Source organism: Gobius niger, assembly GCF_951799975.1.
Source record: "Gobius niger genome assembly, chromosome: 12".
NCBI lineage: Eukaryota > Metazoa > Chordata > Actinopteri > Gobiiformes > Gobiidae > Gobius > Gobius niger.
The window spans coordinates 15,280,013-15,305,447 of NC_136863.1; the positions used below are offsets into that span (position 1 = coordinate 15,280,013).

A 25,435-nucleotide genomic window follows, 5' to 3' on the forward strand; every position below is an offset into this window, starting at 1 on the left:
CACTGTTGCCCTTATGTTTAAAACTATTTAACGTGTCTTCAGTTGTGCAAATTTGAAATATATATGATTTTCCTCTAATCTGTTACTATAGTATTATAGTAAAAAAGCATTTTCACGCAAGTTAAAGATTGCCAAACCGGAACTAACGTTGTATGTGTCTTGTTTCCGTCCGTGTTTTCGCGAGTTGCACCGCCTCATTCATGCTCGGCTGACAGGAGCGAATCTTGTGATGCTTATTTATGATTTTGATCGCAATAGCAGTGGTTCTATAAAGTAATTATTGATTGTAGATATCATGGCCCGGGTTGTCAAAGTTTTTCGAACTCTTCGGAATAATTGGAAGAAGTCTACATTTGCTGTTTGCGTCCTGTCTTATGGAGGGCACTGGCTCTATGGGAAACACTGGTGAGTGTTTATGGGGATATAATATATAAATCCTACTGTGTTTTTGTAGATTGGGGTTCATTTACAGAAAAGTAACTTAACCCATGTTACTTTACATGCACCTGTGTTTGGGTTGATATTGGATTGTGTTTACATTTTATCAAACCTCCTTATCTTTATTATCATGAAATTCAATACAGGCTTTTGTTATTCTTGGTCACGGCTGCGAATGCTGAGTAGTATGCATAAAAAATATAGATAAATCTATTATGTCATTTGTTTGTTTTCTTGTGTAGTGATAATCTCCTGCGAAGAGAGGCCTGTTTAGAAGCCAGGGTAATTATTTCCCCAATGAATAATAATAATATTAAGATTACATATTTTCTAAGTATCTTTGTCTTTTAGGAGTTTGGCCGCCAACTTATAGGTTCACAAGAGCGACTCAGGAAAGCCACTGTCCTCTTAAATCCTGCTGCTTCCAAAGGGTAAGAAGATTATGAAACATGTAGATATACATTTTTCTGTCACTGATTTGAATTTTATCTTTTGTTGCTTTAATTGCTCAGAAAAGCCAACAACCTCTTTGAGAAGAATGCAGCTCCTATTTTGCACTTGGCTGGAGTAGATGTTACCATTGTGAAGGTATTAGTTTGTGATATTCTGTTACAGTTGGATTACTAGAGTGTAATTGTGAGGACTTGACTTGATTAAATGGACCAAGACTTGGGACTCAACTTGGACTTGGGACCCTGTGACTTGAGAAGGCTTGATGCTTCTCTAAATCTTATATGAGTGTTCAACTCACTTTCACGTTAACAAGGCCTCTTTGTACTGCAAACACATGTGACCTGCTCAAACCAATCAAAGTGTAGCATCTCCAAGACAGCGAAAATGTTACAAATCAGATGCATTCAGAAAACAGATACTTTAAAGGGCTTGAAATTCAAAGACTCGGAATTGACTTGTACTTCTGAGTCACTGATTTGGGGCTTGACTCTGCTCGGATTCATATTTGAAGCCAAAGACGTGGAACTCGGCATGGACAGGCAAAACAAGAACAATGACCTCTGCTAAATAGTAACACTTACAGCACTCTTTACTGCCTGTTTATCTACAGACTGACTACGAAGGACAAGCCAAAAAGCTGATTGAACTGATGGAACAGACTGACATGTTAATTGTTGCTGGAGGTGATGGAACATTGCAGGAAGTGATCACAGGGTTGCTACGGAGACCGGACCAGGTGTGAAAACATTTTTATTTTACTTTACTGTTAAAGCCACTTTGCATGTTGTTTCTCCTAATTAATAAATAAATAAATAAATAAAAATAGGATAGGATACAAGCATTTATTTATTTAAGGGTGTTGCAATTGGTGAAAAATATATCTATATGTGAGTGGGATCGTCTCTTCTCAGACCTGACATGTAACTTTTCTGGAAGCGGGATATCACTAGCTCTTCTTCATGGAGATGCTGATGCTTTATTTGCCAAATAGCCAAACAATGTGGTTTAAATACATTAGGTTCTCTTTGAAATTCTTCATTTTGATAACCCACTGCAAAAAATAGTCTGTCTCGCTGCTCATTAGGAGTTTGGTATCACTCCAACATTTGTTTATATTTTGCGTTTTATGACTGTTACGATGTTCTTGATACAGCAACACATAACTGTATTCGTGACATATGTAACGGTATCCATTATGACGACAGGACAAATTCAGCAACACACCAATTGGGTACATTCCACTTGGATCGCATAACTCGCTGAGCCCAAGTCTTCACCTCCTAAGTGACAACAGAGTCAGGTAAATATAGTCCTACAATGTGACACACAACATTTAAAACATATTTATAACCATTAAAAGCAATGCAATTTTTTCAGTGATATTATTTCAGCTACACTTTCAATATTGAAAGGAGAAACCGTACCACTTGATGTTCTGCAAATCAAGGTAAAAATATAGAAATGGTACCAAACTTAAAAAGAGTTTTCTAGATATTGTTTTATTTTATTTTTTTACTGCAATTGATTGATTGATTGATTTTAGGGAGAAAAGGAGCAGCCAGTATTTGCTCTAATGAGTCTGCGATGGGGTGCTTTCAGAGATGTAGCCTCAAGTATTAGCAAGTAAGATGAATGAACTAAGTTTAGGTAACTAAAACTAATAACTGATAACTTACCTTGATTTCTTGATTTAGGTATTGGTATCTTGGACCACTGAAGACAAAAGCAGCACACTGGTTTAGAACATTACAAGTAAGTTTATTCATTTCTAAGCATAGATACATTCTTTTGCATATGAGTCCAACCTTGATTTTTCTCCTCTTCGTGCCTTCAGGAGTGGCCTTTAGTTCGAGAAGTTACAATATCATTTTTGCCCCCCGATCTTCGCCCCCCAGACTTGCCCACTCAGAAACCCCCCCGGCCTAATTTGCTGTATCGCATCATACGAAGGTTAAAAAACTACTGGAATCCACCTGTTGAAGGTATGTTATGCCGTAAAACATTTGATTGAAAATTTGCAGGAATATAGGAAAACATTTGTTGACTTAAGTAAATTGTGCTTTTGTCCCTAGAGCCTCCAAAAACTGAAGAGCCCGAGAAGTGGGAAGAGAAGAAGCTGTCCACCTTTGAACTATGCATTCATACGCACAACAAAAACCCTGTAACAAGGGTACGTTGCTACTGCAAAATTGCTCAAGAGGTTTTAATTGAATTCCTATTTTAAGTGATGTTCTCTTGCAGCGCGTCTATGACTCCTTGATGATCTCTGCAGAGCCTGATGACTTCACTGTGGGCGAGTTCATCACCGTTGGGTCAGTGAGCACTTGACACACCTTGGATTTTTGCAGATAGACAAATATTTCAATGTTTAATACTTCATTCCAGATCTAAAAAGGAGGAAGACCCAACCATATTCACAAAAGCTTGTACACAACTGGAAGCAAGTGCATGCATGCTGCAGCTGCCTGAGGTTAGAAACAGTCACACCTCATTCGAGCAAACTAAATCACTCTGTTGTTTTCCTGTTGGTTTACTTCATGCTGAATCTCTGCAGGGCACCAGTGGATTCTATAACATTGATAATGAGGAGTACGAGGCCATGCCAGTGGAAGTACGGCTGTTGCCAAGGAAACTACACTTTTTTATTAGTGCTGAGCGCCGAGACGAGCTCCAAACACAGATGCAGTGATGGGAAGAAAGCGGCAAAGAAAGAACTGCAGGGCAATAACAGCATATACCGCAAGGTCTGAGCTGACAAGGACTAAATCTATTCTATAAACCAGAAAAGCTATTGTGTTTTATGAAGTTCTACATCATAAAACAGTATGATGTACAGTACAGTACATTACAGTGCCCGAAGATACTGTCTAATGTAGCAAAAACAGCGTGGGACATAATTAACCATGTAGCCAAGGAACATGATCAAAAGGAAATTTCAATTATATTAATATGACAATATTAAAAAAGTACAATGTAGGGCTGTCACGATAATTACATCGACTTATCGTTCAATATAAAAAACAGATAAACGATATATTTTTGGGCTCGATATTTATTGTGTATACATTTATTGGCATTTACCCCCTATTTTTTCTTTGCAAAGCTTTAATTTCTAACTGAAGCAAATAGTGTTACATTATATTTCATGTTTGTTGCAGCTTGTGTGGTATTTTAGGATATGATTATGCACTTTCAGAACAAAGATTTACTGTCATTTTTATGCCGGAAAGTTGACAGTATCCAGTATCGTTTGAGTCAATATTATCGTGTATCGCGATACTTTCCTGCCTCAATATATCGAACTTCAAATTTGTCATTGTGACAGTCCTAGTGCAAGTTAACATTTTGAAATTTAATTTAAAATCGAAATCTGTGTACTGTACAGTGTGTCTTAATGTGATGTTTAAAAAAGAAATCTGTTAACAGCATTTTAATAATAAAAAAGTGTATCCAGTCTTTCTGCTTCCTGTGTGCTCACACTTGGCCATGGAAAACCATATACTTAAAATACACACAAACTAATAGGGTAAAGTGAGGTAAGTAAAGTACAGCAAAGCAATCACTGTATGTGTTGACTGAAACAATGTTTTATTGGTTCACAATGGCAGTACTGTGAAATTAACATCTGCTCATGCTTTTACTGCAGTGTACATTACTGACAATTCAGACAGCTCATTAATATGTGCATTTAATTGTGGATTTACAGGAAACGTGAAACCACTGTTTACTTTGTGCAATATTTTTGCTTTCTTTTTTCATCCGATTAACCGACAAGACAAACCCCTCAAAGCTGAAAGGTGTGAATGCCTCCCTAAAGTGTGGTCTTGTGTTAATAAAAACTGTATATTTTTAAGTACATTCACCTTGAAAGGCATACGCTAAAGTGGGAGACGGCATCAGCTGACTTGCAAACAGACCAGTCACATTCAACAGACTTTTCTCTAAAAGATAGTGGTGAGAAAAAATGTCAATGCTCTTAGTAAACACATACAATAACACATTTCCTTAAGGCCCCATTTGAAGTAAAGCTTTATCACTCATTTCTTATTACAATTTTTAGTGCATTTTCACTAACCTTCCAGAAACAATCCTATAAATCTTTATAAAACTCTGCGCTTCCCTACTTAACAACATTATATAAACTCCTGTCCGTTAATTAGCTATCCACACGGGAGAATAAACTGAAAGACAGCTAATTCCTAATCATAGAATCTCCACAGCTGGCTCAGAACTACAGATATTAACATGTATGTTTAGTCGATGAGGGAAACGCATCACAGTCGCTTTGATGATGATGCTCATAAAAAAAACATGATAAAAATAAAAAACACACTAAACAAAGAAAGCCCATCTGGGGGCAGCCTGTGTCTCCCTGTGAAATTGCCAAAGGAGGACGATTTGAAGCTTCTACTCAGCTGTCGCTGTGACATCATCCCATCCCCAAACGCACAAAGACATTTTTGTCATGAGCAAAAGACAAAAACATTGTGAATTTCTAAACTGTGCGATAAGGAAAGTCTTATCTTAAAACATAAGTGAGAAAACGGCTCCAGTGAAGAAAAGACATATTAACATATTAAACCAACATTAGAAGGAAATCTTGTCGGCTCAATGACAATGTGTGTATTAAGGAACAGTCCAGTGTCAGACTTGATGCAGCATCTGTGAAAGCTTCACATTCATCACACATTCAAGTAAAAGACATATACATGTATTTATCGATATAATCATCTAAAAATGTAGCGGTCTTCGGTCACCTGACACAAAGGACATTATCATAGATTACACTTTCTATTAAAGTGCTGTATATAACCAAATATCAGTCTGCTCCACTCTAAAGAAACCTAATCTGGAGACATACTGTAAGTCACACCAAAACCATAATTTTAAAAGTAATGTGAGCAAAAAGTTAGTCGTAGTTGATCACTACTCTAATGCTCCAAGCTTTGGAGTCCATGTGCCAAGCCAATGTTATAGACTTGTCTATTTTAGCATTTTGATAAGGCTGCTAGAGCATAACGTAGTCGGTTTGCAGAAATATATATTCCTGGAGCTACATGTAAGTGATTTGTGTTTTTGTGAGTAGTGAATTGGGGAAAAACATTTATCTCTTTTATATTTGCTTTCAGTGCTTCAGTTGCCAGTTATAGAGGTGCATACACAAACAAAACAACTTCCGACAATAACCGTATAAGAATTTGAGATAACAAACCAGCACTGGACATCAATTCATATGGTGACCACTTGCAGATGTAACCGGTGTCCACTCACCATTTAGACTCGCCACTAATAGTGTCCATAAGTCAGATTTAACACAGAGAAAAGGGAATAGAGCACCCAACAGGCACCACACAAGATAACGAGGCAGAGGCAGTGTTGGCAGTGTCGTCAGGGTCTCGGTGCATTGGCCATAAAAGGCACCAGTATCCAGTAGTGTCCCAAAGCTTTTTAAAAAGTCCGAAGAGAATCAGGTGCAGCACAAATTGTCTATGACCAGAGTTATGTCCAACCCATAAACCTCCAACAGGTCCATCAAAAACGAATGGTCTGCCTGAGGATCTAGTCCCATAGCCCTCACATGCTCAGCGGTGAGAGTCGGGTCAACACTCCCGGCAACCTCCGACAACGTCTGAAAAATGCGGTTATTCAGCTCCATGAAGAACCTGGTGAAAGAGTGTGAAAAAGACACTATAAGCTCAGAGGGGTAAACTATTTTATTGGCTGGAAAGAGCTGTCATTAACTCACAGAATGAAAAGGTCCTCTTCATTTGAGGTGCAATCTCCATCTACCTCCTGAGAGTACAGCAGCAATTGCCTAAGGAAAAATAAAAATTTAATGAATCTGAAAGCAATGTGTGCAGCTGTTATACATTGAAATTGTATTTGTAATCTCTTATTACTGTTAATAATATCTGTGATACAAGCGCAGGCATAAATGTTACCTGGGACCTTTTGTTTGAGAAAAGCCTATTAAAATTTTAAATGGGCATCATGTTCAAAGAGAATTTCCATTGATACATACTGTATACTGTAAATAAGAGAGGTTTCAGACCCAGATAATGATGTTTTTGTTTTCAGTTAGAGTTGACCTCAGCCCATGTTAATCATCTTTTGTTCCAACTCAACCCCATTTAGTCTCAGGATTCCAGACCTTTTGTTCTTACCCAGATTCAGATTTGATTTGCTCAGACATTTAGACATGTAAAGAGAGGAAGAAAATATACATGTCTGAAAGTCTGAAGTTTGAAGTGGAACATGCAGAAGCTAAAGCTTGTTGCAGCTTCAGAGGATGAGATCACACACATGTACTTTCTGAGTATAATAATTAAATGGCATCACTTCGTCCAGTGTTTATTTACATTTTTAAACACTGAACATTTTATGGGCAATAAAATGTAGTCTGGTCGTACTGATTTATTTGGTGGCCAATGAATTCTTTTTAAATTGTAAGATTGTATCCAGAGCATTCACACAAAATCTGCCAATTGCATCACAGAATGAACAATTCTGCCTCTTTCTTCCCCACTAACAAATATGTTATACAGAATTTGAGCTAATTATTTACTAATAATAGTCTGACTAAATAACTAAATAATACCAGGGTCATTTATTGAAGACACAAACTAATTTATGGATACAATACGTAAAGGAATGTGGTACCTTTGCTCAGTGAGTTTTCTGTACTTCTCTTTATCAGCTGCATTGACCCGCAGCAGTGGCTGAAGGTGGCTTCGATGTGTTTTTACATTCTGGTTATCGATATAAACGTCATACAGCTCCTTTTTCTCCTCAAATATTTTTTCTGTTGTGCCTTGAATCACATGCACATGGTTTGGTCAGTTACTAATCAATGTCGTCAGAGATAAATTCGTAAGTAAGTCTTTATACACACAGGCCACATATGACAGTTCAGTTTCCAGTGCAGGGATGTCCGCTATGTTGACATAGAAGAAAGGCCGTAGCTCAGGAACAGATACTCCGATACCAGGTATGGAGATATTAGCCAGGCAGCAAAGACAGTACACTGTGGAAGTATAACAGTTTAGTCATATCTATGCAAATAAAAACGTACAGTGGGGGGGTATCCCAAATAAAATGTAAATGATTAGTTTAAACTTGTCACCTCTGTAGCAGACCACTCCTACAGGCGGTGGGGAAAAGATCAGGAGACGCTTTCTGAGCAGAGCAAACTTCCATAGGACCATTATGTGCTCTCCAAAAAACTGGATGAACTGGGACATGCAGCCAGCTGGGTGGGTAATCTATGTTTGAACAGGCAAACAAATAGATTCAGTTGTGTTTTTTGACATGAGCAATGACACCAGCAGGCACATTCTTTCAGGCTGCAATCGAATAATTAAAAATAAAACAAAAAATTGACCTTCATTTCTGGATGCATGCAGCGGTTGATGTTAGTAACACTCCAGGCTGGACAGGCATTGATGATGCCATTTCCTGTTTGAGGTAGGACAGCTTTCTTGTCCTCATAAAATGCCTCCAGTGGGGAATACTGGCCCGGACACTTCAACTGATGTCTAAAAAGAAACATCAGAATAAAGAACGCTTTCTAATGTTTGACGTGACAAAAATAATATCCTTCACAAAAGCACTATTATGGTATTGCATTAATGGTAGGGGAGAGGAGCCTTTCTCTACAACTATGGGCCTTGGGTTTGATACAACTGCCTAAATCCCCTTTAGTTACAGGGATGACATAAAGAAAGCCATTCTTACTGTGATATTATACATAATTAGGGACACCAATTTATATAACACTTGCATAGTTAGTTAATGAAAAATTAAAATGTCATTATTGCTCCTTCTGCTTTGTGACTGCTATACCCTATTATTCAAGAGGTTTTCATATCTGTGTTGTATAATCAGGCTCTTGTGGCTGTCACGAGCTTCATGTTTAACAGATGAGAACATGTAACAAAGAGGCATCGGCCTCAGCGGGCACATAGAAAGAAAGAAATTATTTTGTGTGAACGTGTAACTTAACTAAAATGTGCAGACGAATGGCTTAATGATAGCTAAAAGTCTTCACTCACTCACCTGACTTGGTTTTCAAGGAACTGCATGTAACGATACAACAGGGTGTAGGAAGGAGACAGTATTCCCACAGACTTCATCCTGGCTCCCCTCTCCAGTTCGCTCTCCACAGGCATATTGGCAAAACAGGCCAACCCAAAGTAACAACCTTTGCGGAAATATCTATAGCAAAAGAAAACAATGACTTGCCTTTCAGGTTCAACATGTCATAAAAGGAATACAACACTTAAAAAAAACACTGACAAAAACGTAAGTACATACATAAAATCATTAGCGATGCGGTGGGAGCCACTGGCCATCGACTTGAACTCTACTCCATCCAAATTGACGTCATGAGGCAAACTCCACTCCACCATGTTCCCTGTGAGTCAGAAGGAGGAACATGTCACTAGAAAGTGTAACTTCCACTACACTCATGTCTTCAACTTTACTTTCATCTTGACCACTTCCTCTCCATTCTGAGCCAGTTTCACATAGTTTGGTTCATGCCTTTTTTTTTAGCAAGAGTTCAAGGTCAGAGAAAAGACTGACTCAGCAAGCGGGACCACCTGACACTGTCCCACACATTTTAAGTAATGTATCCCTAATATTGACGTGTTCTTTTACATTTATCTGTTTAGGAATAGCACAGTAAAACAGTTACTTCCGCATGCACTTTAGCTGATTGCACTGTGAAATAAGAGGATATAAAAAACAATAATCAACAAGGGTTAAAGGGTTTGGATTTTTATTTCACTATGAGATAATGGCTTGGTGATAAGGCGCAACAGAATGATCTGAAACCAACAGTAAGTAAAAAATAAAGAGGTCATTTAAATATAATATAAAAGTAGGCTGACAGAAAGGAACTTGAATGTATGTTTTAACAAACAGAAGTCTTCAAACCTTTGGATCTAAAGACATCAACAGAACAAGTCTCAACCAGCCAACTTTAAACAAGGATTAAAGCCATGTCCAACCTATAACTAAACCAGGACCTTTTTAGTTCTAAAACCAGCCAGGCGTGCTGTAGTAGATCCTTCTTTTACATATGGCTGCACACATTGTGGACGGATCATGCCCCAGACGTGTTTTACATTGCTGTTGGTGATGTTATGGTCGGGTTTCATTTTAATAGCCCTTTGTGTTGATTGTGGGTCAATACGTGTTTATGCTCACCTGATCTTGTGTCAAAGGTTACCACAAAAACAGCCACGATCTGATCTTTTTCTTCCCACTGGTCTCTCAGTGTCATGACAGGGAAAACAGCATCTTTCCGATCAGTGCTACGATAGCCTGGGTACTCCCTCCTGAGCCCACGGGGCTGAACAAGCGGTCGGGCCGGGTTTTGCTCCACGATGCGAACCACTGTGCCCCCCTTCGCGGTGCAAGTGACGGTGGAGTCGGCCGCGCGGCAGCTCCACCCAGAGTCCGCCGCAGTGCTCCGGTGCGACCGTCCTGCCTCCTGCGAACTTTTCTCCGCTACTGCGTCCTGTTTATCCTGAGCTGGGGATGCCGCCTTGTTCGGATGTGGACGTGGGATCTCCTCCCAGTCTAGCAACGGGGCTCGATCTGACTGCTCCACCATGTTTTATCCGAGGAACACAGCGCGAGAGGAAAAATATGAATACAAAACAAAGAGAAACGTCTTAAATGTAGTCCTGCTGTCCGAACATGGTATCTTGCTGCTCCCTGACTTGTTTTCCATCTATTTGTAAGCGTGTCACATACACTGACAGCCTCCCCTCCTCCTCTGTTGTCATTACGTCATACTTCCGCCCACGTGACATCCCATCGCAGTGGCAGTGCCCCCTCCCATGTATTTAATTTGAACATCAATGTATCTATTGTTTTTAAGTTTAAACCTTGCTATATCACAAATTATTATTATTATTATTTATATATATATATTTTTTTAACATGTATTTATTTATTTATTTATTTATTTTTTACCATCCCCAACCTCACCCTCCAAGAAAGACTTGATGAAGCTTGATGAATTTATCAGCATTATTAGCTCAATAGCATTAAAAACACGTGTAGCATAAAGTAAGCCTCGTTTAAGACAGGTGTGCGTGCATGCTCCAGTCAACCAATTAAAAGCTTGCAAGTTTTTTTTATAATCAGGAAGTGATTTACATATGTGGCACTCAAAATAAAGTTGTTTCACGGTGGGGTTGCCAAAAAAGGGCTCTTAGTTCGTAAGTACTGTGTGATTTTGACCAGAGTATAGCTGGACTACTCAATACTTAAGGTAGTCTACTTTCAAAGTTGTTTTTGTCCTATTTATATTTGATTAGTTACTCCTTGTATTGTTTATTTTATTTAAATAAGTAAAGCAGAAGATAAGTGAAATCTGTCTACTGGAAACATGACAAATGTATATCTTTAGGGATTGTTGTATTGTTAAAATTATATCAACCAAATGTTCATACTGCCTCTGTCCTAGGCCAAAATATGGAGGCTGTAAAGTGCATCAGCCAGCAGTTGGACTTCTCAAGTTGTGATGAGGACAGCAGCAACAGTGACAACAGCCTTGATGAGTACAGTTTTAGGATCCAGAACAAAAGCCCCGCTTGCAGGACACCTGTAGTCCACCGCAAAAGAAGCAACGCGCCATCGTCACCCCTCCAATGCACCAGCCCCATACCATACGCATCCTGGAGAAAGTTGAGGCTGTGTGACTCTCCAAGCACTCCTAAGGTGGGCACTATCATTTAACGTTATTTTGTGCTTTATCCAACTTGGACTGAATCAAACTGTTGTTTTGTAGAGCCTTCTGTCAAAATCTTCACAGTTTTGCCCCAGCACTAAGACAAGTTACCATCAGAGGTCCCGTCGTTTTGGCTCATTACCCTTAAACCATATTCAGGCCCCATCTGTCAATGTCAATCCGTTTACTCCTGACACAGTGCGCCGAATGAGTGAGCAGCAGTGTGAAAACCGCTGGAGGACTGACCATGATGATGATTATGGTCGCAGGTACACCCAAGTCACATTAAACGGGCAAATACATTCATTACAAGACCGTAAGGCTCTGTATTATAAATGTTTTTCAGAATCAAACACAGTCTCACATCATCTGAGGAGGATGATGAAGCGTTTCTCCCACCAAAGGTAGTTTTGGTTATGTCCTCCCACATAGTAGCTCCGGCTTCTGTTTACTGACGGTTTTTGTCTCACTCTACCTCCGCATTTTTCTGTGTTGTCGAAAATGACATGCTGAGTGTCATCTTCCGGAATTTCTGAGGAATCTCCATAAAAAGCTCTGCCTTCACCAAACCTTTTTTTCTTGTAGAAATGGTTCCATATGTGGTATCATGCCCACAATAACTCTTGTTTGTAAGCTTACTCCAGCCGAATCTCTTATGACGTTTCTTCTCTCTAGACCTTTTCTGTAACACAAGATTTCCCATCTGTTAATCTGGCAGAGGCGAGCTGTCCAGGCCTTCATGCTGTCACGATACGAGAGTGAGTTTTTGGAGCTGGAGTGCATCGGTGTGGGCGAGTTTGGGGCAGTCTATAAATGTGTTAAAAGGCTCGATGGGTGCTTGTACGCCATCAAACGCTCTCGCCGACCCCTGGCAGGCTCTGCCAACGAGTGAGTCAGCAAAACTGTTAAATTGATGATGTCATTGTCTTTTTTAAAGTGGCCTGAAGGATCTTGTCCATTTAGACAGCTGGCTCTAAAGGAGGTGTATGCACATGCTGTACTGGGACACCACCCACATGTTGTCCGATATTATTCAGCTTGGGCAGAAGATGATCACATGATCATTCAGAATGAATACTGTGATGGTAAGCTTTAAGGAATAGGCCACCGTTTTTGTATACTGAGATGTTCTTACCTTAGCTTAGACGAATTGATGCGTACCCGTCTTGTCTTTATGCGTACGCTCAGTCACGCAAAAACACCGAACATGTTAGCATTTAGCCTCCCCTCCGCTCCTCTATGGACCCAAACGGGGGAGAAGAAAGAAATGACCAAGCATTTCCACGTTTTCCCAATTTAAATACAGTTACGTGAGCAACCCAAGTATAGTCATACAAAATTAAACATGTCGATTTTCTAAGTGGATAAAAAGGGGGTGCTTAATAATACCGTAGGAGTACTCCGACATCTGCGCAGTAAAGTCGAAGTGCTCCTAAGGTATTATTACGTGGAGGAGAGGCTAAATGCTAGCAACATGTTCGGTGTTTTAGCGTGACTGGGCGCACACATAAGACCAGACAGGTACGCATCAACTCATCTAAGCTCAGGTAAGAACATATCTCGGCATGCAAAAATGGTGGCCTGTTCCTTTAAATGGACTTAAATGTGGTCGATTATTTCTAATGATTTTTTGGGGGGAGGGGGGCTTAGGTGGAAGTCTTAATGATGCCATTGTCAAAAAGGAGGTTCAAGGGGAACTTTTTTTAGAAGCTGAATTGAAAGATTTGCTCTTGCAAGTATCCATGGGTCTGAAGTATATCCACAGTTCAGGGCTTGTACACCTTGACATAAAGCCAAGTAAGTAACTTGCTTTTGTTATTAACCAAAACTCAATTACTACAGACAAAATGAAACTATTAATATAAATATAAAAATTGTGACAGTAAAAGATTGTATTGGAATGTATATACAGTAGATGAATGCCTTATTTATTGACTGGAAACGTGCACAAAGTGATTCGCTAGATTTGACTCTCCTCTACATAGATGTATGTTTTTAAGTGCTTTGGCTAAATTTGATTTGATTTGCATTTTCTGTTTTCAGGTAATATTTTTATTTGTCAGCGTCAAAGCAAAAGTGCCACAGCAGGTGAAGGAGAAAGTGAAGGGGAAGATGAAGCAAACACATCTACGGGTATAACTTATAAAATCGGTAAGATTTACTGTGTGTGAAAGGCTGAGTTTAAAACATGGATTTGCATATTACTGTGCATGTTGACATTTATTTAGGGGATCTTGGGCATGTTACGTCAATTAACAATCCTCTAGTTGAAGAAGGGGACAGTCGCTTTCTTGCCCTTGAAGTATTGCATGAGGTAAAGTTGTAAATTATTTAATGTTCTAGGTGAAAGTGTTACAAAAACATTCTAAATGTAACATTTCTAGGACTACACCTACCTTCCTAAAGCTGACATCTTTGCTTTGGGCCTTACGGTGTTACTGGCAGCTGGAGCCAACCCTCTCCCGCAAAATGGAGATGAGTGGCACGGTCTCCGAGAGGGCCAGCTGCCGAAGCTCCCACAGAATCTCTCTCCGCTTTTTAGAGCTCTCCTTCAGGTATTTTGTCTAAAATATGCCAAAAATTATACTTTTTTTAATTTAACATTTTATTTGGTGGTTGTGTTTCATAGTTATTGCTAGACCCTGATCCAGCAAAGCGCCCATCTGCAAAGGAGCTCTGCAAGCATCCAGTTTTGAAGGATGAAGGGCCTGGAAAACTAGCTGCTCAGCTGCGGAAAGAACTGAATGTTGAGAAGTTTAGGTCCGCTATGTTGGAAAAGTAAGGGCTCTCATACTTCATAACTTCAGATTTGATTGCATTTACATGTGGAGGCCAACTGCTGATGCTTTGGTGATGTCATTGTGTGTAAAATGGCACAGTGTACATAATTTATTCACATTTCTTATTTTTAACCACCAATTTCTGCACACAGAGAACTTGACGAGGCGCGCCTAGCTGCGTTTTCACCCAAACGGATGTCTGATCCCAAGTTGAAACCTGATAAGTTGGTTCCTCTCCACAAACCAGGCAGAAGGCTTGTTGGAAGGGGAGCAGCACGCTCTATGAGCTTTGGTTGTCCAGGGTATGGAATCTGAAGGGACATGTCCAAATCATGGACCTCAGTAAGAATTGTGCTCTGTATTGTAATTTTATTTTTGCCCACTTGCATTTGTAATGTAGTTTTATTGCTAACTTGAGCAGTGATCTCAATGAAATTACACATGCTTGGTATTTGAAATAAACATTTTAACCATTTTAAGTACTTGGATCATGTGCATTTGTTACGGGTGAAAAGCAGTAAAGAACAAACACGCAATGGGGCTTTTGGGACTTCCTTATCTCTGACAATAAACGTGACGAGACCGCTGTCGTTCCAACGACACAGGCAGCAGGTCTATGATCTACTGAGTCCATGACTGACCATGTGAAACTGCTAAAATTATCAGTTGACAAAGCATCCTGGTGGTTTTGTCAAAAGCACATAAGGGGATGGAGAGAAAACCCACAGATGCCTGTCCAGTGAAGTTTACGCAGGAGTAACTGGGTGGCTCCGCCCCCCGCGTGAACTCGTCTGATGCATCACAAACAACAAGTCGGTGCGCGCGGGCAGGAGGACGAGGCCGATCGATTATACAGCACATCGAAGCTAAATGTATTCTGACTTCTCCAAAACACATCGGAGTTAAATGTAAGTAGAACATTGAAGACGTGAATGAATGAGACTTGGAAAGGTATCCGGAAAACCGCGACGTTGCTATCAGTTTGCAGAAAGCTAAGCTGCGGTCTGAGGAAACTAGCTGAACTTTTAACTGAACTTGTTTGTGTGTTTGCATGTATACCTTTGTTTAAACCACCCGTAACTTGCCCTTATCTATTTTCTTATTATTGTTTTAGGTTGAATTATTAAAGCGGTTGTTTCGGATGGGGGACAATGAGTTTGACCAGAGCAGAGCGTGCGGTGCTCTTTTGGGCTTTTCTTCAGGCGGACTGCGAAAAGTGTCCGGATTTCTGCAAAGAGGTGCGGTCTATGGGCAAAGACCGCAACGATAATGAAGCCACACTGTACGGCCTGGACTGTGGACATGTGGAAACTGATGGAGATCTTGAAACGGATGGCCATATGTCCTCCAGCTTCACCATCGCCCTTGAAGGCATTGCACCCTCAGTAGATGTGCCCAGGCCTGGTGAGCTGCCAATGATTTTGTCAGTGATACAATAGAGTTTGTTTTGGGGTCAACCAAGTGTAAAAGCAAAGTCATTAAGTTGATCAAAAGCATATTTTACTACCCTCACAACGTTTTATCCATGTTTACATTAAAAGTTGTATCCTGTTGCCTCCCTTCTTTCAGCTGTCCTTCAGCAAATTGCAGCAGAGATCCGTGATATCGCAGCCCAACTGGAACATAGCGTTGTGACTCGAGCAACACAAAACCTCACTAGAAACATATCTAGATCACCCACAGAGGTAAGTGTTTTGTTTGAATGAAGTCAGATTTAACAGACCAGTTCTTAACGTAATGTCTTAATTTTCTATTCTTAAGCGCTGGAAAGAATATCTTGATCTTGAAGTCCAGAACATACTTGCACATGGAGTGGGATTGCCTAATCTACAGCAGGAGCGTGTGATAGCAGCGCTCACTTTCACCCTGGTCAAGGAAGTGTGTCTGCAGGCTCCGAGACTACTAAGAGGCCTTTTTGACACAGCGCTGCAGTACCTCAGTCGGGAAGGGGGCATGTAACTGCACAGAGGAACTAAGATGTGTGCTTAAGAAGGGGGAAAAAACAATTTCAGCTTGAGTAGTCACCCGTGAATGTCAGCTTACATTCTGATTCAGTTTCATTTGATTTTGACCATGATTTCCAAATATAATCTACATATTTGAATACATTACTTAACCGACATTTTTGGCAGCTAAAGTGTGGGGGGGGGAAAGTGTTTTCTGATTTACTCAAGCCACAACGATGAGAATGTTTTGTTTGACCACTATCAAATATATTCCACAAATGAGCTAAGTATCGTTATGAGCAGTTTTTATTTCAATTATGTAATGTAGGAAATTCAAGAAAGGGTATTTTTTGTGTTTACATCCAACTGCTGTTTGAGGATTTCACAGTTACAGCAACATGTCACATTTCTGATTTTTTTAACACTTTAAGAAGACAAAGGCTCATCTATTTGACAAGGTTATTCCAGCTTAGGAGGTATTGGCTACAATGTTGGTTTCAATTACATTTCATTTTGCATAGTAGTACACTGACTTTGTCCATGCATAAAACTTGAATGATTTCTTCCACACAAGATATTAAAATAGCATAAATGTTTCCTTGTCTGTCTTGATTGGTGAAGGGTAGAGTGTGTACTGTATGTGTCATCAATAAAACAAACTTGAAGTCCATATTAGTATAACCATACATTGAAAATCTTGACATTATCACATGTCATATTTCACCCAATAAATGGAATTAAATGCAGGCATGAATCTCATGGTGTAATTGGTGGCATATCTAAAAAAAAAAAAAATCACTGGGCCATGTACGCCTGACCTGAGAAAAGACTTGTAACATTGCAGGGAGTGGGATATCACCAGCTCAGCTCCATAAAGATGCTGCCATTTTTGCTTTGACCACAAGTAGCCAAATACAAGGTTCAAATACATTAGGTCCACTTTATAATGTTGCAAGCCCACTTTAAAAAATAGCATTGTAGGCGTCTTACTGAGCATTAGAAGCATGGTTACTGGCATGTTTATCTTTCAGTTTTCCAAAAGTTTGGTTTTATGTTTTATGTAACATAAAATAATCCACAATGCGGTTTTAAAATGGTCACCGCACTTTGATGGTAAATGGATTTATGATAAGTAAAAACTGGAGTGCCTTATTTCCTTTTCAGATATAGAGTGAAATATAAAAGTGAAGACTTGGGTTGCTGGTGAGATTTATTCCATTTAAAAGAAGCACAGTAAAACACACTTGATTGTTATCCCTTATAAGAACTGTTCCATTTTTGGTACTAAACAATACACTTCGAGTTTAACAAAAGGCCCTTTGAAAAGCCCTTTACTCTACTTTCGCCGATATGACATGACACCATATGCCGCGATGGCTGTAATGAGTGCCAGGGCTGCACCCCCATAAAGAAAAACTGGGAAATCAGATGTGGGCTCTGGCTCCACTGTCGGTTGTTCAGGCGTTTCCTGAACAGGAGCTTCCACAGGAGGCGCTGCCGCCTCCAGGACTGGCGCTTCAGTCTCTTGTTCTGCCAGGGGTAAAGATTCATCTGATGGTGGAGGCACTACAGCAGGCTCTAGCTCAACCTTAACAGCCATTTCAGATCTACTCTTTGCCTCTTCTGGAGCAGGGGTGCTTTCAACGGGTACACTGGATACAGCGACAGGCACTGGGGTTTGCTCAGGTTCTAATGCAGGAACCGACTGAGGTTCCTCAGGGGGAACAGCAGCTTCTGAAGCCACTTCAGTCAGCTCTGCTTCTAAGGAGATGAGGGAAGGTTCTGCGGACAAATTTACAGGAGTGTCTATTACAACAGGTTCTTCCAGTGACATGAGTGAGGCTGATGCTGCAGACTCGGCCTCTGATGATAATGGAAGTGGTGGCGTTTCCTCCCTATACTCCTCCCTGAGTGCAGCCAGATCGCTCTCCGTGCCCAACACACTCATCAAGCTCTCCTCTATACCTGCCCCGCCTTCACCTGCCTCCTCCAGCAGCTCTGCTTCTTCTCGCTCCACATGAACAATGTCTGAGTTTGACGAGTTGTTTTCGCTCCGCTCTTCAGCCAGGGCTACACCCTCATTACTGTCCAGGCTCTTGACGTCTTCGGGGTCCATGTCAGCAACCTGCGCCCAGGACTCGTGAGCAGCTAGTGACACAGGTAAGCTTTCGGTTTGCCAGGAGCTATGGCCACTGCTGTTGCCTTCTGCGCCGAGCAGGGAGGAGGGAGGGCTGAGCTGGTCTGGATGCTGCTCACCCGAGAGAATGTAAATGTCGTTACTGTCTTCAGCGATGGTCACACCCTGCTCCTCCTCAGATACAAGGCCAAAGACCTTACCCTGGAACAGGCACAACAACATCAAGTCAAATACTGTTTTAGGCAATAAGTAGATGTATTATTTTAGCCTTTACCTCCCCCTTGTGGAATGATTAAACCATAGCATCACAAAGCAAAGCCTATTATATAAGATGTATTTTATAGCAGAAAAGAGCAGTGTCAATCTCAAGTTAAGGCAGCGCAATTATATATAAAATAGAAATAAGTTCAGTGATATGAAATCCCCCAAAAGACAATGTTCCCTATTCATATTTCCCTAAGCAAATGCTGTGCTCTACAATGATTATGAACTGCCTAGTGCATGCCTTGTGCAAGGCAGAGGAGCTTGTGTGAGTGCATTTTAAACACATTGCAAAATATAAAGTCAGATTAAATAAAAAACATTAATAGATTTGTTTACTGTCACTTGCTGAAATGTTTGGAAGTTTAACCCCTTAACCCCCACCTGAACAGAGCACATTTTCTCCTGTTTGGCTTTACCCACATCTAAAAGCTTCTTGAAAAAAGCGTCAAAATAGCAACAAAAATGATCCGAGAACAAGGTTGAAAAATGCAACAAAAACGCAACAAAAATGTGGCGACAATCTGACAAAAACACAACAAAAAAGCAACTAAAGAATAACAGAAAAGTGACAAAAATGTGTGACGAAAATGCAACACAAATGCCACAAAAGAGTAACAAAAAGTGACAAAAAGCGAAGAATATGCAACAAAAAAGCCACAAAAGAGTAACAGAAAAGCAATGAAAAGAAATGTCAAAAAAGGTTGCAACAGCACGGCAGCAACGCAAGGAAAAAAGATCCGTTCAGATCAGTTTTGTAAGTCTTAGCTTTCAAATGAGGCATTACACTGGCCTATAGGCTGTAAACACTACAGTAAAGTAACTCATGTACAATAACTCCTATGCAAAACTACGTGCAATATCTCTGTATCAGCGTCACTTTATCCACCACCTGCACTAGGTCTGTAAACTTTGCACTGCCAATGCTGACGTTTTGATATTCTACATTTCATACTGTTCCAATTTTATTCTTACACTTTTTGCCCCTTAAAGGTTTTTTATTCATTGTATATATAAGATAAATCTATTTACTATTTAATTGTTTACAAACTATCCTGTCTTTTATTGCACATTTCCTGTCTATTTTGCACACCCTGAGTGTTTCTTGTGAGCTGAAGATGTCAGTTTTGGCTACAGAGGGGCCGTTTACACTGCTATCACAGTTTGAGAAACACTGACCTTCAGCTGTTCCACATTTAGGGTCAAATTGTCTCTATATCATTGTATATCATTTGAATGTGAACCCGAAACCATAAACTTCAGAAGCCTATTTCATATGTAAATGCTCAGCAGTAAACTTTCATAGCGAACCGTTACCCATACAAGGAGATAAAGCACCAGGAGTGGCAGCACCCACAAATACCACAACAGAGAGAAAAGTCTGCATTATCTAATGCGCCAACAAACTGTCAAACAAGACCATTATAATGTTTTCTGTTTTCTGTCTTTGTCGTCTTTCCAATGCACAATTATCTCTACAAACATCAAAATAAAATGCGTCATCATTGGTGGCATGTAGCATACGTAGCAGCATTATAGGGATGCAACAATGTTTAAATCTCACAGTGCAATATAAATGTGGTATTGATCCATCTGCATTTGATACATCCTTCAATGCCACTGGGGAAACCCGTAAGGAGCGGGCAGTCACGATCAATCTCTAGATTAATAGTGTTCTGTGCAGTTAGGTCTGTGCAGTGTCCTCAGCATTTTTATTTGAGCAACACAGTGTATGCAGGAAATACTGTAATAATCCAAATGCAAATACTCTGACCAGGTTCTTAAACAAAATAAATACAAATCTGTATTAATTTATTTTTTGTCTTTGCCTTCCGCATGGAGACATGGCTGAGAGTGTGGACCAACAGATACTGTGTTACAGATCTGACAATATGGACTGGTGCTGTTTAGAGTTTATACCTACACTGGGCCACTCAAAGCCGTTTAATGTAATAGTTGGTTATATTTATGATTCTGAGCAGGCATCGTGCTCTGTTCCAAATGTTATGACCGAAGCCAAGGGCACTATGACGTGCAGATTTCATCACGACACAGATAAGAGAAAGATTACATAATATGAAGCTAGTGTTGACACAGAACATGGTGCAGTGTGATTTGACTGACTCAGTACTTAAAGCACTTTGTCCCTCAAATATCAGTGCAAACAATATGCAAAATACCATACATGCCCATTTAAGTCAAAGGTCAGAGAGTAGCGTATATGCCTGCAAACGAAGCAGCTTAAAATCTACAGTCTTTATTTTGACTCTCAGTATACAACGCAGAAGACACCCTTTGTCCTTTGTAACAAATAGGTTTAATATTTGAGAGCTCGTTCAGGTGTTATCTACCCTTGAACGTATAAAGGGGAAGAAAACATGCACACAACTATATTGTGTGGATTCATATGAGAAGTCACACTAGCATGTTAACCCATAAAGCTATGTTAGCCAGTTGCTGTGCAGAACCCCCCACTGTCTATCACCCATTTGCCCTTGACTATTTGGGACAGCTTTTGTTTCCGCCTAGTCAAGTGAACACAAGCGAATATGTTCATAATCCTTACTGTATTTGCATGAACTAAAAAAACTAATAACAATTAACTAATATTAGAACCTGAAGTAGTGTCTAGCCTGTACCGAGAAACCTTCCTACTGCCTTTATTCGTAATACATGCACAAATAGAGTTTCGAATGCAAAAGTTCAAAGAAGTCACCACAGTAACGGATGAAAAGCTACTAAATGCCCTACTGTTTAAATAAATGAAAAATAGGTAAATACCTGAGCGTTTCAACAACACAAGCGTTGAGAAGCACCTTAGTTTAACTGATGCGAGTGTGCATGCAGCCAGCTGTCAAACTAATGGAGATTTCACTTCTGGCTTGCGTGCCCGAGCGGTTACTCCCTCATCTCTTAGTCCTGAGCCCTCCCTCGCCTCTGTAGCCACTCTCCAGTGTGCTTGTCCTGCGTCGGTCCCTCCTCCCCTGTTCCCCTGTGCTGATCCTGCCATGTCATCTGTTCAAGCCCAGTGACATAATGCCGAATAAGAATGCAGCTGTGTGTTTAGCATTTTGATCATACTTATCTTGGCTTATAGCATTAAACAAATCAAATCCCCACATAATAGATTTTTCTGTGTGGCCCATGAAGACTCAGGGTATGCACATACATTATTTTAATTCTCAATGGAACACTAATCATTCGCAACTGAGAGGCAAAATCAAACAATAAATTTGACTCAGTAGTGTCACTAATGATCAACCTAATTTCATCTAGAAACAAATATGTTTAAATATTCATGAACAATGACTAAAACAGATAACGCTGCTATCGCCCCCCTGTGGCTTTATCAAGTACTGCACCAATATAAATAGTGTGGAGATTTTCTTTTGCACTACACGACATATTCCCCTTGTAATGACTGCAAGCAGGAACTCACCCATCCCCCTTGCTGGATGATATATTCAGCCTCATTCTCCTTCAGGAAGTGTACACCAAGAGACAGCAAACTTGACACAGACTGGCCTTTAGCTTGTAAAGCATGAAGTAGCACTAAAGGCACTAGAACCTAAGGAAGAGATAAAGAAGGGCACTGAAACAAACTCCTAAAAGAATGTTACCATAGGACATTTCAAAAATTCAAAGAAATGTTTCGCATACCTTATTCCAGCCTCCTTGAGTGTGCACAGAAAGATAAAAAATTGTTTCTTTGAAGGTCTCATAGTCAAGAGGCCTAAACAAATACACAAAAAATATATTTAATGTACTTAAGACCTTACATAGAAACATGGTAGTTTTATTTCTCTTTACTGCCCCTCATCTGTACAAATACTGTAGGTTCAATATGCCAGGTCTGCTTTCTGGTAAATGGTTACACAATGCACAAAGTCACAAGATATTCCATTGCTCATTCTAGTGTTGCACAGAACTGTCTACCCCTGAATGAGGCATCAATATACTGTATAGAGGGAACAAAAGAAAAAAACATTTACATGGGCATATTAAAATGAGTCTTTAGGAGAGAGTGAGAGTGAAATTTGAAAGTAAACTATCAAGTTCCTCCCCTCTCCTCCTGATTGGACCAGAATGCCAATGCTAGTTTGCAAGATGAGGAGGGAGAACAAACTTTAACAAGAATACGCTCAAGCCCCGCCCCCTTCTCTCCTGATGGGACCTGATAGGCCAGTTCACTGCAAAGCTGGTGTCATTGTCTTTCACCCATTGGCCCTCCAAAAATGTAGTTACTTTATTTTGGTCGGGACAGTGCATGTTAATGAACTCACAAGACACATGATGTAAACACATCGTGCCGTATTTTAGTCATGGGTTTATTTCCATCTGTCCAGCTCTCTCACTTACAATCGCTAGAATGAATGAAAGTCTGTATGTAAGTTTATGCAGATAGAGGCAAACCAGACCACAAGAAGGAAACCTATGCAGGCATGGGAAGAACATGCAAACTCCACACTCCGGCCCGGAAATGGAACCAGGGACCAGGGAGTAGCATTAATATCATTTCAAGGTTTAGTACAAATGTAATTAAAGCAAAACAAAAATAACTGAATGCACTAACCCTGTGAGGAGTGTGTCCACGGCAGTTGTCAGATGTGTATCCAGCTCGATAACTACTTGATCTCCAAGTACAGCCAAACAGTCTTCAACTGAATTCTCTGGATTTGTGGGATTGAAGACTAATGATGTGTGACGGTCAAAACCTGAGCTGGAGGAAGCTGCATGAACAGAATAACATCAAATAATATGTAATTAGCAGGTTGTTGCATGCATGTTTATTTTACATTTATGTACTGTATTCAGAATATCTTTGTGATCGGGGTAAAAATTGTACACGTTTACTCCACACAAAAAGGCGTACACTCCTCTAGAGCAGGGAGGCACACCCAGGACCTGGGCATGTTTTAAAATATACTCACAGACGTCAATCTCATCTTCTAGTTTTTTCAACTCTTCCTCTATTTGTTCTTTAGCCTCCTCAGTTCTCTGTCTTTCCATCTGGCCATCTCCTGCAAAATAAAAAGCATGATTGTATTCTTGTCCAGGTGCAATTTACCCATTAATTACAGTATACTGTATTTAGTGGCATACATTTTTTTTTTTTTTTTTTTACAATACAATACTGATCCCTGATACTGTGGGTTTTTTAGTCCCTGTGCTGCCAGCTCATACATTCACCCCCCAAGGACTGTTGTTTTTTCCTGGTATTGTTGCTGCTTCAGCAGCATTTAGCCAGACAACTAGCTAGCCAACTATTTCACTTTGGTCCATTGACTCGTGAGTAATCCTATGGTAATTACACATGACAGCCTGTCAGAAATTGGACTGGGTCAAGCGGAAAACAAGGATCAACTACTCGTCTCCACCCCTTTCACACCTCAATAAAATGTGTTCTCTTTACTTTTGGTTGTCATAACTTTCAGGGATAATACCACAACAAGCAGCAAGCTTATTTTACCATTTGAAGAAGATAGTTATTTCATTGTTATAAGTCACACACAGTTATTTCAATAAAGTATACACATAATATATATAAATGCACCACTGTATTTACAGCATTGATGCTACGGAGTATGTAAACAAGTAACTTGCTTAGTATCTAAAAACGGTTAACATGTACAGCCAGAAATTCTGTGGAGACCCACTTTCACAGACTGCCCTCTCACCTTGAGCACTGAGCAGAGCATGTAACCTGGCAGGGGGCAGTTGCAGGTAGCTGAGCACAATGTATTTGGTTTCATAATGGAACCCCTCAGACACAGACGTCCCAGTGGAAGTGGAGCCAGAGGTAGCCATTGAACAGACACTTTATGCTTCCAGGCACATATGTTAAAAAAATACCAAACTGGACGCAAACCTGTGGGTGAAAATAATTGTCAATGTGTGTTAAAGTACACTATTGCCCTTCACAAAATAAATTGAGAGTTGTGTAACTAAACCAATCTCCCAAGCAAACATTGGCACACACACTCAACGTGACAAAAAATGACTTGAGACATCCAGGGTGCAGAGATTAAAATATGTAGCCACGTGGAGGTGAAAAAATGTGGGCGTGTAACGCTTTTGGGTTGTCACCAATTTATAATAGAGCTCATGTCCTGTGCTTAATCTCAAAAGCAGTGTACACCTGCCATAGCCATTGTGTCTTTAAATGCATAACATCTAGTAGTAATACAGCATTTATTAACTGTGTATTCTCTTGGCTACACTACAATATTGTTTTATGGACATCACTTTGCACAATAAGAAGTAATTATATATTATTCCGACCTAATGCTTCTTTATGTTAAAATCGAACAAATGACCTCTGTGACAAGCCATGACAGTAATCATGCCACCAGACGCCCTTTAGCTTCACCACATGGAATTTGTCGGGCATATGCTATTTTACAAAGGTAAAAACATGCAGTACACGCGAATTCAGTTTGGTTTGAGTCTGCTCTTACCGTCCTTGTGCAAAGGCAATAAGGTGTACACAAATGAGTGATCAGCAGTTAATCTACAACACAATACCCTTCCACAGAAGCTACAGACCACCGCTGGAAACACCACCTAAAGAGAAGTACACGGTGTGCTCTAAGCTAGAAGAGTGGAGAAAGGACGTAACGTTGCATTTCCGGGCTGTCCCTCCACAATAAAAGAGCCACATCTTGTTGTGCTTTTA

The 25,435-nt window shown here is 40.1% G+C and overlaps 5 protein-coding genes across 5 annotated transcripts; 3 read left to right on the forward strand and 2 right to left on the reverse strand.

Annotated features, from left to right (window-relative positions):
• The first annotated feature begins 179 nt into the window (after positions 1 to 179).
• Positions 180 to 3,869, forward strand: agk (acylglycerol kinase). Its single transcript, XM_079568300.1, has 14 exons — positions 180 to 405; positions 681 to 720; positions 790 to 869; positions 951 to 1,026; positions 1,502 to 1,627; positions 2,097 to 2,191; positions 2,269 to 2,338; positions 2,435 to 2,514; positions 2,586 to 2,643; positions 2,726 to 2,873; positions 2,964 to 3,061; positions 3,133 to 3,203; positions 3,277 to 3,361; positions 3,446 to 3,869. The coding sequence occupies exons 1-14, from the start codon at positions 296 to 298 to the stop codon at positions 3,578 to 3,580; spliced, it is 1,272 nt and encodes a 423-aa protein (XP_079424426.1). The 5' UTR covers positions 180 to 295; the 3' UTR covers positions 3,581 to 3,869.
• Positions 3,870 to 3,932: 63 nt separating this feature from the next.
• On the reverse strand, positions 3,933 to 10,686 carry dennd11 (DENN domain containing 11). Its single transcript, XM_079568298.1, has 9 exons — positions 10,102 to 10,686; positions 9,205 to 9,304; positions 8,947 to 9,105; positions 8,273 to 8,426; positions 8,015 to 8,153; positions 7,784 to 7,915; positions 7,552 to 7,702; positions 6,638 to 6,706; positions 3,933 to 6,554 (listed from the first exon to the last, which is right to left on the reverse strand). Exons 1-9 carry the CDS (start codon positions 10,508 to 10,510, stop codon positions 6,359 to 6,361), a joined length of 1,509 nt encoding a protein of 502 aa, XP_079424424.1. The 5' UTR covers positions 10,511 to 10,686; the 3' UTR covers positions 3,933 to 6,358.
• Positions 10,687 to 11,325: 639 nt separating this feature from the next.
• On the forward strand, positions 11,326 to 14,766 carry wee2 (WEE2 oocyte meiosis inhibiting kinase). Its single transcript, XM_079568293.1, has 11 exons — positions 11,326 to 11,625; positions 11,696 to 11,904; positions 11,982 to 12,039; positions 12,354 to 12,523; positions 12,599 to 12,720; positions 13,286 to 13,432; positions 13,679 to 13,786; positions 13,864 to 13,949; positions 14,020 to 14,190; positions 14,265 to 14,413; positions 14,568 to 14,766. Exons 1-11 carry the CDS (start codon positions 11,380 to 11,382, stop codon positions 14,728 to 14,730), a joined length of 1,629 nt encoding a protein of 542 aa, XP_079424419.1. The 5' UTR covers positions 11,326 to 11,379; the 3' UTR covers positions 14,731 to 14,766.
• A 444-nt stretch (positions 14,767 to 15,210) lies between these two features.
• bida (BH3 interacting domain death agonist) lies at positions 15,211 to 16,612 on the forward strand. Its single transcript, XM_079568312.1, has 4 exons — positions 15,211 to 15,323; positions 15,530 to 15,819; positions 15,985 to 16,100; positions 16,177 to 16,612. The coding sequence occupies exons 2-4, from the start codon at positions 15,567 to 15,569 to the stop codon at positions 16,372 to 16,374; spliced, it is 567 nt and encodes a 188-aa protein (XP_079424438.1). The 5' UTR covers positions 15,211 to 15,323; positions 15,530 to 15,566; the 3' UTR covers positions 16,375 to 16,612.
• A 152-nt stretch (positions 16,613 to 16,764) lies between these two features.
• Positions 16,765 to 25,357, reverse strand: bcl2l13 (BCL2 like 13). The gene is made up of 8 exons (XM_079568294.1): positions 25,218 to 25,357; positions 24,438 to 24,628; positions 23,691 to 23,780; positions 23,333 to 23,489; positions 22,420 to 22,492; positions 22,199 to 22,327; positions 17,261 to 18,699; positions 16,765 to 17,228 (listed from the first exon to the last, which is right to left on the reverse strand). The coding sequence occupies exons 2-7, from the start codon at positions 24,565 to 24,567 to the stop codon at positions 17,698 to 17,700; spliced, it is 1,581 nt and encodes a 526-aa protein (XP_079424420.1). The 5' UTR covers positions 24,568 to 24,628; positions 25,218 to 25,357; the 3' UTR covers positions 16,765 to 17,228; positions 17,261 to 17,697.
• Positions 25,358 to 25,435: the final 78 nt, after the last annotated feature.

Coding starts and splice junctions, on each gene's coding strand:
- agk (XM_079568300.1), top strand. CDS start 296: ATGGCCCGGGTTGTCAAAGTTTTTCGAACTCTTCGGAATAATTGGAAG. Junction 1,628..2,096: donor TGCTACGGAGACCGGACCAG/GTGTGAAAACAT, acceptor TTATGACGACAG/GACAAATTCAGCAACACACC. Junction 3,362..3,445: donor GCATGCTGCAGCTGCCTGAG/GTTAGAAACAGT, acceptor GAATCTCTGCAG/GGCACCAGTGGATTCTATAA.
- dennd11 (XM_079568298.1), bottom strand. CDS start 10,510: ATGGTGGAGCAGTCAGATCGAGCCCCGTTGCTAGACTGGGAGGAGATC. Junction 9,305..10,101: donor AACCTTTGACACAAGATCAG/GTGAGCATAAAC, acceptor TCTGACTCACAG/GGAACATGGTGGAGTGGAGT. Junction 7,916..8,014: donor AGGAGTGGTCTGCTACAGAG/GTGACAAGTTTA, acceptor ATACTTCCACAG/TGTACTGTCTTTGCTGCCTG.
- wee2 (XM_079568293.1), top strand. CDS start 11,380: ATGGAGGCTGTAAAGTGCATCAGCCAGCAGTTGGACTTCTCAAGTTGT. Junction 12,040..12,353: donor AAGCGTTTCTCCCACCAAAG/GTAGTTTTGGTT, acceptor TTAATCTGGCAG/AGGCGAGCTGTCCAGGCCTT. Junction 13,787..13,863: donor GGGTATAACTTATAAAATCG/GTAAGATTTACT, acceptor ACATTTATTTAG/GGGATCTTGGGCATGTTACG.
- bida (XM_079568312.1), top strand. CDS start 15,567: ATGAGTTTGACCAGAGCAGAGCGTGCGGTGCTCTTTTGGGCTTTTCTT. Junction 15,820..15,984: donor AGTAGATGTGCCCAGGCCTG/GTGAGCTGCCAA, acceptor CCCTTCTTTCAG/CTGTCCTTCAGCAAATTGCA. Junction 16,101..16,176: donor TATCTAGATCACCCACAGAG/GTAAGTGTTTTG, acceptor TCTATTCTTAAG/CGCTGGAAAGAATATCTTGA.
- bcl2l13 (XM_079568294.1), bottom strand. CDS start 24,567: ATGGCTACCTCTGGCTCCACTTCCACTGGGACGTCTGTGTCTGAGGGG. Junction 22,328..22,419: donor CTCAAGGAGGCTGGAATAAG/GTATGCGAAACA, acceptor TCTCTTCCTTAG/GTTCTAGTGCCTTTAGTGCT. Junction 18,700..22,198: donor TCATCCAGCAAGGGGGATGG/GTGAGTTCCTGC, acceptor TGCCTGTTCCAG/GGTAAGGTCTTTGGCCTTGT.